General features: G+C 40.4%; 2 protein-coding genes and 1 pseudogene across 2 annotated transcripts in view; 2 read left to right on the plus strand and 1 right to left on the minus strand.

Annotated features, from left to right (window-relative positions):
• Positions 1 to 4025, plus strand: part of LOC104993498 — a 5608-nt pseudogene extending 1583 nt beyond the window's left edge.
• LOC104993503 (cytochrome c oxidase assembly protein COX16 homolog, mitochondrial) overlaps positions 1 to 12660 on the minus strand; it is a gene marked incomplete at its 5' end in the record, with an annotated part of 38339 nt that extends 25679 nt beyond the window's left edge. Inside the window, one exon of the mRNA XM_010846815.1 lies at positions 12541 to 12660. Coding sequence (XP_010845117.1) covers positions 12541 to 12660 — 120 coding nt within the window. The remainder of the gene's footprint in view (positions 1 to 12540) is intronic.
• SYNJ2BP (synaptojanin 2 binding protein) overlaps positions 12658 to 13140 on the plus strand; it is a 41847-nt gene continuing 41364 nt past the window's right edge. Inside the window, exon 1 of the mRNA XM_010846674.1 lies at positions 12658 to 12821. Coding sequence (XP_010844976.1) covers positions 12758 to 12821 — 64 coding nt within the window. The 5' untranslated portion in view covers positions 12658 to 12757. The remainder of the gene's footprint in view (positions 12822 to 13140) is intronic.

Consider the following 13140-nt stretch of genomic DNA (forward strand, 5'->3'; position numbering starts at 1 on the left):
CTGTTGTTCCATGTCCAGTTCTAACTGTTGCTTCCTGACCTGCATACAGATTTCTCAAGAGGCAGGTCAGCTGGTCTGGTATTCCCATCTCTTTCAGAATTTTCCACAGTTTTTTGTGATCCACACAGTCAAAGACTTTTACATAGTCAATAAAGCAGAAATAGATGTTTTTCTGGAACTCTCTTGCTTTTTCAATGATCCAGCGGATGTTGGTAATTTGATCTCTGGTTTCTCTGCCTTTTCTAAAAGCAGCTTAAACATCTGGAAGTTCACGGTTCATGTATTGCTTAAACATCTGGAAGTTCACGGTTCATGTATTGCTGAAGCCTGACTTGGAGAATTTTGAGCATTACTTTAGTAGTGTGTGAGATGAGTGCAATTGTGCGGTAGTTTGAGCATTCTTTGGCATTGCCTTTCTTTGGGATTGGAATGAAAACTGACCTTTTCTAGTCCTGTGGCCACTGCTGAGTTTTTCAAATTTGCTGACAACTGCAAGTTACCACTTAACATTAAAATTTTTTTCAACCTTAATAGCATCCAAAGAAACATGAATCAGTGAGATCTCTCCTTTTTTTTTTTTTTTTTGCTGTGCCAGGTCTTTAGTGTGGCATGCAAATTCTTAGTTGTGGCATCTGGGATCTAGTTCCTAGACCAGGGATCAAGCCCCAGCCCCCTGCATTGAGAATGTGGAGTCTTCACCACTGGATCAACAGGGAAGTCACTTCCACTGTATAATCGTAGGGATTTGATTTAAACCAAACCTTAATGGTCTGGTGGCAGACAGAGTGCCTGAAGAACTATGGATGGAGGTTCGTAACACTGTATAGGAGGCAGTGGTCAAAACCATCCTCCAGAAAAAGAAATGCATAAAGGTAAAATGGTTGTCTGAGGAGGCCTTACAAATAGCTGAGAAAAGAAGAGAAGTGAAAGGCAAAGAAGAACAGGAAAGATATACCCATCTGAATGCAGAGTTCCAAAGAATATCAGGGAGAGGTAAGAAAGCCTTCCTCAGTGATCAATGCCAAGAGATAGAGGAAAATAATAAAATGGGAAAAACTAGAGATCTCTTCAAGAAAATTAGATACCAAGGGAACATTTCATGCAAAGATAGGCACAATAAAGGACAGAAACGGTATGGACCTAACAGAAGCAGAAGATATTAAGAAGAGGTGGCAAGATTACACAGAAGAACTATACAAAAAAGATCTTAATAACCCAGATAACCACGATGGTGTGATCACTGACCTAGAGCCAGACATCCTGAAGTGCAAAGTCACATGGGCCTTAGGAAGGATCACTACAAACAAAGCTAGTGGAGGTGACAGAATGCTAGCTGAGTTATTTCAAATCCTAAAAGATGATGCTATGAAAGTGCTGCACTCAATATGTCAGCAAATTTGGAAAACTCAGCAGTGGCCACAGGACTGGAAAAGATCAGTTTTCATTCCAATCCCAAAGAAAGGCAATGCCAAAGAATGTTCAAACTATCACACAATTTCAGTCATCTCACATGCTACCAAACTAATGCTCAAAATTCTCCAAGCTAGGCTTCAAAAGTACATGAACCGAGAATGTCCAGATGTTCAAGCTGGATTTAGAAACGGCAGAGGAACCAGAGATCAAAATGCCAACATCCGCTGAATCATAGAAAAAGCAAAAGAATTCCAGAAAAACATCTACTTCTGCTTTGTTGACTACGCTAAAGCCTTTGACTGTGTAGATCACAACAAACTATGGAAAATTCTTCAAGAGATGGGAATACCATACCACCATACCTGCCTCCTGAGAAATCTGTATGCAGGTCAAGAGGCAACAGGTAGAACTGGACATGGAACAACAGACTGTTTCCAAATTGAAAAAGAAGTACTTCAAGGCTGTATATTGTCACCCTGCTTATTTAACTTATATGCAGAGTACATCATGTGAAATGCCAGGCTGCATGAAGCACAAGCTGGAATCAAGATTGCAGGGAGAAATATCAACAACCTCAGATATGCAGATGACACCACCTTCAGAGCAGAAGGTGAAGAGGAACTCAGGAGCCTCTAGATGAAAGTGAAAGAGGTGAGTGAAAAGCTGGCTTAAAACGCAACATTCAGGAAACTAAGATCATGGGATCAGGTCCTATCACTTCATGGCAAATAGATGGGGAAAGAATGGAAACAGTGACAGACTATATTTTCTTGGGCTCCAAAATCACTGCAGATGGTGACTGCAGCTGTGAAATTAAAAGATGCTTGCTCCTTGGAAGAAAAGCTATGACTGACCTAGAGAGCATATTAAAAAGCAGAGACATTACTTTGCCAACAAAGGTTGGTATAGTCAAAGCTATGGTTTTTCCAGTAGTCATGTATGGATATGAGAGTTGGACCATAAATAAAGCTGAGCACTGAAGCACTGAAGCTTTTAAACTGTGGTGTTGGAGAAGACTCTTGGGAGTAGCTTGGACTGCAAGGAGATCAAAACGAGTCAATCCTAAAGGAAATCAATCCTGAGTAATCATTGTAAGAACTGATGATGATGCTGAAGCTTCAGTACTTTGGTCACCTGATGCGAAGAGCTGAGTCACTGGAAAAGACCCTGATGCTGGGAAAGATTTAAGGCAAGAGAAGAAGGGGACGACAGAGGATGAGATGGTTGGATGGTATCACTGACTCAACGGACATGAGTTTGAGCAAGCTCCAGGAGTTGGTGTTGGACAGGGAAGCCTGACGTGCTGCAGTTCATGTGATCGCAAAGAGTTGGAAAAAACTGAGCAACTGAACTGAACTGAAGAGAACGAAGTTAGTGAAAATGTACAAAAACAGATGCTCATTCACATAATTAAGTTATGAATTAACTTAATGGGAATTCAATAAACTTATCAAAATTTATATGAATATCCCTTTTGACCTAACATTTGGACCTCTGCAAAGTAATAGATGTTCTTTATGATATTATCTGTCATTTTGAAGAAAAGAAAAAGAGATAACCTGTATGTAAAAAAAAAGCACTGATGTTTATAACTTATGATATATCTACATATTAGGCTAATACCCATCCCTTTACAAATGTATGGCTAGAGGACTTCTAGTTCTGGCCAATATGGAGTACCTTCATCCCATCCAAGTACTTACTCTTATCAAATAGAGGAAGACTTTAAAGTGGAAAGATAAGAGACTGCTTAGTGAAGTGAACTCGCTCAGTCGTGTCCGACTCTTTGCGACCTGGTGGACTGTAGCCCACCAGGCTCCTCTGTCCATGGGATTCTCCAGGCAAGAATACTGGAGTGGGTTGCCATTTCCTTCTAGAGACCCTATATATAAGAAATGAGATGAAGCAGTCACTTGGATTCTGGATAGTTCTTCATTTCCTGTTGCATAGAAATCTTTTGGTATATATTAATAGCAAAGTATATTAAAAAACAAAGTCTTTTGTGGCACAGACAGATTATCCCAGTCCTCTACAGAGTTACTCCTTGGTTTTGGATCTGATATACTTGTGGACAGGATGACTGAGAACCAGATGATATTCCTGGAGGAGTACCATGCTTCTTCAGAAGCATTCTTACTATAAAAAATTTTATCTATGTAAGTGGATGAGAAATATAATCCTTTTTATTAACAAGTTTCTTGTTCTACTTGAAAGTCATTTACATAGAAGCTGTTGGGACATGTGGACCACATAGCAGCTACTGAAGAAATCCTTTTGAACAGCAGTCGAATTTAAATGGCTTGGAGGATGATGACATTTTTGAGAGTGGAAAAAGACTAAATTTCCTTATCAATTCTTTCACAAGATCAGGTTTCTCCAGAATTTACCATGTCCATTACTGCACTCTCTTCCTCAGCTTTCCCTGCTCTTCCCTACTGCCATCCCTTTTCCTGTTGGTCTTCCTGTTTAGCAGTAGCAATAGCTCTACTTCCCCAGGAGCGGCTCTAGAATGTAGCTTTATTGCTATCAGTAATACAAGTGCAGTGCATGGGCCCGTCAGCAACAATGGCCTGGTCTGCCTTAGACCATTTGTGGACCTAAGTTTGCTCTAGCTTCATTGTTACTGTGGTTGGCTCTCTGGCTGTCCCAGATTTTGTGAGCAGCTTTAATTACTCAGCCTCCATTCCATACTTGAAAGCAAGAACTTAAGACTTGCATAACATTTATAAAATATGTACTAGGTGATAGGATCTGGTACTGCAGAAATGAACAAGACACAGAGCCCTTTTTGTCAAAGAATTCACAGTAGAGTTGGGAAGAACTGACAACTAGAGAAATAACTAAAGGACTTCTACTACCAATAGTGATAGACTAGGTAATTCAGATCAAACTCTGAGAAAACTAGACCATCTAGATAGAATATATAGTAAGAAATCTACCTTAAGGCATAAAATATGTAACAAGATAGAGAATAATTATCAGGTTGAGAACAGAGAGAAGAAAGGAATTCAGAGTTGAGCATGGCATTTAGAGTTGTTTTTCCTTGAGAATATTTCTGCCATGAGCTCAATGTTTGTAACTCCTCCAAATTCATCTTGAAACCTAATCCCTATTGAGATGGATTTTAGAGGTGGTTTTGGGAGTTGATTAGTCATGAAAGTGAAGCCCTCATGAATGGAATTACTGCCTTTGTACAGGAAGCTCAAGAGAGCCCTCTTGTTCCTTCTTGCCACATGAGGTTATAGCTAGAAAACTCTGTGAGCCAGGAACTGGGCTCTTACCAGACACTGAATCTGTCGGCACTATGGTCTTGGACTTCTCAGCTCAGAACTGTAAGAAATAAATTACTGTTGTAAATAAGCCACCCAGTGTATGGTATTTGGTTATAGCAGCCAAATACAAATGGACTAAATCAATTTCTGCTTTTAAAAGTGCAGCTGACTGACACTTATAGGAACTTCAGCCCAGAATCCATTCACTTCGTAAATCAGTTGCAAATTCCTTAAAATATTAAACATAGAGTTGCCATGTGACTCAGCAATTCATATACCCAAAAGAAATTAAAACATCCACACAAAACCTAGTACATACATATGCACAGCAGCAATATTTATAATAACCAAAGTGGAAATAGTCCAAACGCCATTAACTGATAAATAAATAAACAAAAATGGTATACCCATTTGATGGAATACTATTAACAATAAAAAAGAATAAAGTATTGACACATGCTACCACACAATGAAGCTTGAAAATATGCTAACTGAAGGAATCTAGTCACAAAAGACCACATACTGTGCTATTCTTTTTATGAAAAGTCTAGAAAAAGCAAAGCCTGGAAACCAAAAGTAGATTAGCAGTTCTCTAGAGTTGGGAAGGGAGTGAGGAGTGAGTACTACTTGGAACAGGATTTCTTTATGGCATAAAGTTGTTTGGATAAAACTGTTCTATGATTAGATTATGGTGAAAGTTGCAGAACTCTACAAGTGTACTAAAACTCTTGAACTGTAAGTACGCTTTAAACAGGTGAATTTTATGGCATGTAATTATATCTCACTGTTTTTAAAAAATCTAATTATTTCAATCCCTGAATTTGGATCAAAATATTTTGGATTGCTATTGCCTCTGGGCACTGGCAGAAGGAAAAGAAGCGAAATGCTCTCTGGATAATGAAAATGTCATCTTGGGCCAGAAATTAATTCTGATTCTGCAAATACAGTATTCAATAAAAATTTTTAAATAGCTAGGAATACAAAGAGATAAGGTAACATAAACAAGAAGCAGCAGAAAGAACAAATATTAGATCTGTGGGGACTCCAGCTATTAGAGCTAGCTAATTATTATAGTAGGCACAGACTTAGAAAACTATGCTTAATAGATTTAAGATAAAAGACAAGATTTTAAGTTTTGGCAAAGAACTGGAAGCTATAAAAGACATAGTAAGTTTGAAAAAGAACCAAACAGAATTCTAATATGAAAAATATAATGACAAGTGTTTAAGACTGAGAAGGCAATGGCACCCCACTCCAGTACTCTTGCCTGGAAAATCCCATGGATGGAGGAGCCTGGTAGGCTGAAGTCCATGGGGTCACTAGGAGTCAGATGCGACTGAGCAACTTCACTTTCACTTTTCACTTTCATGCATTGGAGAAGGAAATGGCAACCCACTCCAGTGTTCTTGCCTGGAGAATCCCAGGGACGGAGGAGCCTGGTGGGCTGCTGTCCATGGGGTCGCACAGAGTCGGACATGACTCACGTGACTTAGCAGTAGCAGTTTAAGATTCAGTAGATAAAAACAGTAAGAAATGAAACACAACTGAATAGAGAATTACTAAACTGAAAGAAAGTTCTGAAAAAAAAAATCCAGAATAAAACATGGAGACATGAAAGGATTAAGACAGTGATGAGAGGGTTAAATAAAGAGACAGTGATGAGAGGGTTAAATATAAAGAGGTGGTGGTTTAGTTGCTAAGCTGTGTCTGACTCTTGCGATCCCATGGACTGTAGCTTGCCAGACTCTTCTGACCGTGGGATTCTCCAGACGAGAATATTGGAGTGGGTTGCCATTTCCTCCTCCAGAGGATCTTCCTGACCCAGGAATCGAACCTGCATTGCAGGCAGATTCTTTACCCACTGAGCCATGAGGGAAGCCCAGATAAAAAGAGGATGATGTGAGAAAATCTAACTTACATACAACTGAAGTTCTAGAACACAAATAAAAAATGTATGGAACAAAAGCAACATTTGAACAAAACAATGGTGAGAATTTGCCAAATCTCATGAAAGATAAGCTGCAAACTCAAAAAATGCTACAAGCTACACACAGAATAGATGTAGCTGTGGTGGTAGTAGTAATGATAGTAATAATAACAACAATAACATAAATACACATCATGGAAAATTTGCCAAAAGCAGTGAAAAGGAAAATAACCATGAAAGCAATCAGGGGAAATTTTTTAGGTCACCTCACATACTAATAGTGTTAGGGGAAGCACACTGATTGAAACCGCCCACCCTGGCCAGGCACCATAGTAACAATTTGCATGAGTTGTTTTATGACAGGAGATCCTGATAAGGAATGCAGAACTAATAAGCCACCACCAACCGGAAGAGTTCGGGAAAGGTCGAAAGGACACACCGCGTGTCCGTCCACTTCCCAGAATCCCTCTTGCCAGCATCCATCTTGGCTGAGCGATGTGTGCGCCACCAGGGAAGACTCTGAATTAGAATGATTGGCCAAAGACCACCCGGAAACTAATCCCATCACCATAAAACCCGAGACTGCGAGCCACGCAGCAGAGCAGTTCTCCTGGGTTCCCTTACCCTACTGCTCTCCACCCAGGTGCCCTTTCCCAATAAAATCTCTTGGCTTTATCAGCACATGTGTCTCCTCGGACAATTCATTTCTGAGTGTTAGACAAGAGCCCAGTTTCGGGCCCCGGAAGGAGTCCCCCTTCCTGCAACGATAACACTAAAAATGGAGGGGAAATTTTTTATTTTGATTCAAGATTATAGAAATCCTACCCCAAAAATGTCAGGCTTAATGGTGAAATGTTGAAATCATTCCCTGTAAGATCAGATCAAGGATTTCCACAGAATTCTTAACTCATCATTTCTATTCAACAACGTTACCAGAAGTCCTAGCCAATCCAGTAAGGCAAGAAAATGAAAACAATTGGTGAAAGATTGGAAAGAAAAATTTAAATGTCATTATTTGAATGTGATCGTTTGTATGAAAAATCCAAAAGCCTTCACAAATGAGTTATTAGAATTGACAAATTAGTTTAACAAGTTTGTAAGATGTAAGGTCAACAAAGATCAATTTTATTTCTATATACCAGGATAAAAAACTGGAAAGTTTCAGAAACAATTCATAATAGCTTAAAAGTATCCAATTTTTACATTGAATAAAGGTATTCAAGACTATTTCACAGAAAAAAAATATTTTCTGAGGTTAAAGTGACTGAAAATAAATGTAATGATAATCCATGTCATGGGTTAGAGGATTCAGAATCATAAAGATATAATCTTGCTCCATCTTGGTGTAAAAATCTAATGCAACCCAATCAAAGTTTCAACAGCCATTTTGTAAAACCTGAGATGATTCTCAAGTTTATGTTGGAAGTTTAAAGGGCCAAGATTTACCCAAGATCCTAATTAAGGTATGTTTGCAAGGACAGGGCTTCCCAGGTGGCTTGAGCCGTAAAGAACCTGTCTGCCAATGGAGGACACAGAAGAGATGTGGGTTTGATCCCTGGGTTGAGAAGATCTCCTATTGTTGCCTGGAGAATGCCATGGACAGAGGAGCCTGTTGGGCTACAGTCCATAGGGTCGAAAAGAGTTGGACACGACTGAAGTGACTTAGCATGCACACAAGCATGTGTAAGGATAACAGACAAAATTTTAAATAATAGTCCAGAAAAAAAACATACAGAGGTCAACACCAAATTTGCCCAATAAATAAATGAGTAAATAAATTTTTTAAAAAGGTACAAAGTAAAGGAATATCTTATAAATATGTAGTGCTGGGACAAAGAAATAATAACATAGCAAAAAAGTAAAATCTTGACTGCTATTCTACACATGTAAAATCAACATTCCATTAGCTGTACATCTACATGTAAAATGTGTTTAGCTTTAGATAACACGTTAATTCAGAGCAGAAAAATAATTCTTAGGTGGGACATATTGTTTGGCCTCACTGTGTATTAGGCGCACGGACTTGCATTCGGAAACAACATGACTCCCCTGATTCCACAGATTTTCTTAATTGTTTTCTCTTAGTGGAAACTCCCATTTCCTCTATTTTCTGCCTTCCTACATATTAAAGTTTCCTCATCCTTCTTTTTTTTTTTTTAGACAGCATGGCTCTTTTCAGTTTATTGAGTGAAAGAATTACACTGACATACCTCTGAATGCATGTGAAGCCCCAGCGCAATTACACAATCCATGAGCACTCCTGTTCTTTCTCCCCATTTCACTGTGAGTTGTGTTTCTTTCTTTCCCCCAACTGAACTGGGTCTTCATTCCGGCACTCAGGCTTTCTCTAGTTGCAGTGCATGGGCTCTAGACAGAGCACATGTGCTCAGTAGTTCCAGTGCATGGGCCGAGTTGCTTCTCGGCCTGTGGGATCCTAGTTCCCCAACCAGGGATCATACACTGATGCCACCTGATTTGAAAAGCAGATTCCCAACCATCGGACAACCAGGGAAATACCACAGTGAGCTCTTTGAAGGCTACGCATGTGTGTGTGCTAAGTCGCTTCAGTTGTGCAAAGCTGTCTGAAGCTCTCTGGCTCCTCTGTCCATGGAATTTTCCAGGCAAGAATACTGGAGTGGGTTGCCATTTCCCACTCCAAAATTAAACTAGTCCAAGTTAAAAGTAGACCCCAAATGGTTATATTAATACAAATTGTGAGGTTTTTAAACTGTGACAAGGGACAGAAAAGAAATTCTACTCATTGCAAGGAAATTCTCACTTTAGCTTCAGTGATCCAAAAGCACTTAAAATCCATGAATCTTCAGCTGGTCGTCCTTAGCCAGTCCAACCCCTATGAGGAACTAGCATATGTTCTTGCGTTGGTCACTCTGTAGCTGAATTATAAAGTTTCCTCATTCTTAAAAACTATATTTACATTAATGTATAAAGGGAATTTAAATGCTTTATCTGTCCCTCCACTTATTGCCAACGAAATGAAGTGACAGTCTCTCAGTCGTGTCCAACTCTTTGGGACCCCAAGGACTGCAGCCCACCTGGCTTCTCTTTCCATGGAATTCTCAAGCAAGAATACCAGAGTGCTTTGCCATTCCCTTCTCCAGGGGATCTTCCCAACCCAGGGATCAAACCCGGGTCTCCTGCATCGCAGGCAGATTCTTTACCATCAATACTTATTCAATTTATTTGGTGACCCTTTTTATTGTATGGTTCCTTGTATTTCGTTTGAAGCTGAGTGCTCAGGTGAAAAGAGCAATCTTCCCAAGTACGGAATAGTGATTCCCCCTACCACCATGCAGTGTATAAGAAATTTTCCTCAAAATTTCTTCATTGATGACTTTCTTGATTTTCTTTTCCAATTTCAATTTGATCTCTTCTCTCTTGGCATTCCAATGTCATCTACTTAACTTTTTTTTTTTTCACTTATCATACTTTTTTTTAATTATGATCACTTTACTCATTCAACTAACATGTGTTAAGCAGGGCCACAAGTTGAGGATGGCATGAATCTGAGTTTGAAGTTGAGAAGTCATTTTTAAAAATTTTCATCTCATTTACTCTTTTCAAAAACATTTTAAAGATGTTATCTTGCCCTTTTTAAGACAGGGAAAACATAACTGGGAGATATTAAGTTATCTGATCAAAGCCAGACAACTGGAAGAAGATGGAGCTGAAACTTGAGACCAGGTCTTCTAACATCACCTCCTGTGTTCTTTCCACTACTCCATATTAACTTTTCTCAAGATTGGCAAATAAAAGGCCTTTCTGCTGAATCTGCCTCTTTCTTGTTTTGTTTGATAAACAAAGTAGCTTCTACTTTGAGAAACAACCTGGAGTTAAGCCACTGGGATTGGTAAAAGAATGAAAAGTTCAATTCCAATTAATGCATTCCAATTCACATTAATAATCAAACCTGAAACTACTCTGTTTACTGGTCTTATTGTAGTGACTTAAAAGAAAAAAAAAGACTGAATTTTCCCTCTTACCAACAGGGAGAGACCTTTACCCCTCTCCCCTTCCACAGAGAATTTTCTTGAACAAACTTGTAATTAAAATCTTTCTTCTGTCTCTCTTACATGTATGCAAGTCTTTAAAAGGCTAAATGAGCCTCTTATCAGGTAGAATGGGCAAGACTAGAGATCTCTTCAAGAATATTAGAAATACCAAGGGAACATTTCATGGAAAGATGGGCATAATAAAGGACAGAAACAGTATGAACCTAAACTAAGATGAGGTGGCAAAAATACACAGAAGAACTATACAAAAAAAGATCTCAATGACCCAGATAATCACGATGGTGTGATCACTCACCTAGAGCCAGACATCCTGGACTGCAAGGTCAAGTGGGCCTTAGGAAGCATCACTATAAACAAAGCTAATGGAGGTGATGAAATTCCAGCTGAGCTATTTCAAATCCTAAAAGATGAGGCTGTGAAAGTGCTGCACTCAATATGCCAGCAAATTTGGAAAACTCAGCAGTGGCCACAGGACTGGAAAAGGTCAGTTTTCATTCCAATCCCAAAGAAAGGCAATGCCAAAGAATTCTCAAACTACTGCACAACTGCACTCATTTCACATCCTAGCAAAGTAATGCTCAAAATTCTGCAAGCCAGGCTTCAACAGTACTTGAAGCATGAACTTCCAGATGTTCAAGCTGGATTTAGAAAAGGCAGAAGAACCAGAGATCAAGTTATTAACATTCATTGGATCATAGAAAAAGCAAGAGAATTCCAGAAAAACATCTACTTCTGCTTTATTGACTACGCCAAAGCCTTTGATTGTGTGGATCACAACAAACTGTGGAAAATTCTTCAAGAGATGGAAACACCAGACCACCTTACCTGCCTCCTGAGAAATCTGTATGCAGGTCAAGAAGCAACAGTTAGAACCAGACATGGAACAACAGACTGGTTCCAAATTGGGTAAGGGGTAGGTCAAGGCTGTATATTGTCACCCTGCTTATTTAACTTATATGTAGAGTACATCATGCAAAATGCCAGGCTGGAAGAAGCACAAGCTGGAATCAAGATTGCCGGGAGAAATGTCAATAACCTCAGACACGCAGATGACACCACCTTTACGGCAGAAAGCGAAGAGGAACTAAAGAGCCTCTTGATGAAAGTGAAAGAGGAGAATGAAAAAGCTGGCTTAAAATTCATCATTCAAAAACCAAGATCATGGTGTCTGGTCTCATCACTTCGTGGCAAATAGATGGGGAAACAATGGAAACTGTGAGAGGCTTTATTTTCTCAGGCTCCAAAATCACTGCAGCTGTGAAATTAAAAGATGCTTGCTCCTTGGAAGAAAAGTTATGACCAACCTAGACAGCATATTAAAAAGCAGAGATATTACTTTGCCAACAAAGGTCCGTCTAGTCAAAGCTATGGTCATGAATGGATTTGAGAGTTGGACTATAAGGAAGGCTGAGCGCTGAAGAACTGATGCTTTTGAACTGTGGTGTTGGAGAAGACTCTTGAGAGTCCCTTGGACTGCAGAGAGATGAAGCCAGTCAATCCTAAAAGAAATCAGTCCTGAATATTCATTGGAAGGACTGATTTTGCAGCTGAAACTCCAATACTTTGGCCACCTGATTCAAAGAGCTAACTCATTTGAAAAGACTCTGATGCTGGGAAAGATTGAAGGCGGGAGCAGAAGGAGACGACAGAAGATGAGATGATTGGATGGCATCACCAACTCGATGGACATGAATCTGAGTAAACTCCCGGGAGTCGGTGATGGACAGGGAGGCCTGGCGGGCTGCGGTCCGTAGGGTCGCAAAGAGTCGGACCCGACTGAGCGACTGAACTGAACTGAGCAACTATTATATGTCTCTTAACCTTTCCTATCCAGCCCGCCCCGCCCCGAATCCGTCTGGAATGGTAAAATCAGGACAGAAACGCGTTCCTTGCTCACCTCACAGTTTGATTTGAGGACTGGGTGAGAGTTCGTGCCGGGCAGCAGCCAGAACCACGACTCCCGGCATTCCTGGCGCTCGCCCCTCGCCCGGCTTCCTTTTCCGGTTCGCGGCTGCTGAAACCGAAAGTGCGGTGTTGTGGCGCTGCCGGCAGGGCTTCTCAACCTTCACCTGCGCCGATCCTCGCTGACCCCGGTCGGGAAGCCAGAGTAAAATATGAACGGAAGAGTGGATTACTTGGTTACCGAGGAAGAGATCAATCTCACCAGAGGACCGTCAGGTATGTGCAGAAGTAATCGTCGCTTGAGAGTAGAGTTCTTGAGGCTGTAAATTGCAGAGCGAACACCTCTTCAGCGGAGCCGGATTCTTTTGGCCCCGGAGAAGACGGCCCCCAACCAAGAGGTTTCCTGAAGCATTTGTGAGCAAATGGATGACTTGTCTTGGCATCCGGCGTTAGCCTGAGAGGATCTGAGGCGTCCACCTAATTTTGCAGTCGGTTGTTGGTTGAGTCGCTCAGTCGTGTCCGACTCTTTGCGACCCCGTGGACTGCAGCACGCCAGGCTTCCCTGTCGTGACCACCTGTGTTTATAGTCAGGAGG

This window comes from Bison bison, unplaced genomic scaffold (genome assembly GCF_000754665.1).
Source record: "Bison bison bison isolate TAMUID 2011002044 unplaced genomic scaffold, Bison_UMD1.0 scf7180017864239, whole genome shotgun sequence".
Lineage (NCBI taxonomy): Eukaryota > Metazoa > Chordata > Mammalia > Artiodactyla > Bovidae > Bison > Bison bison.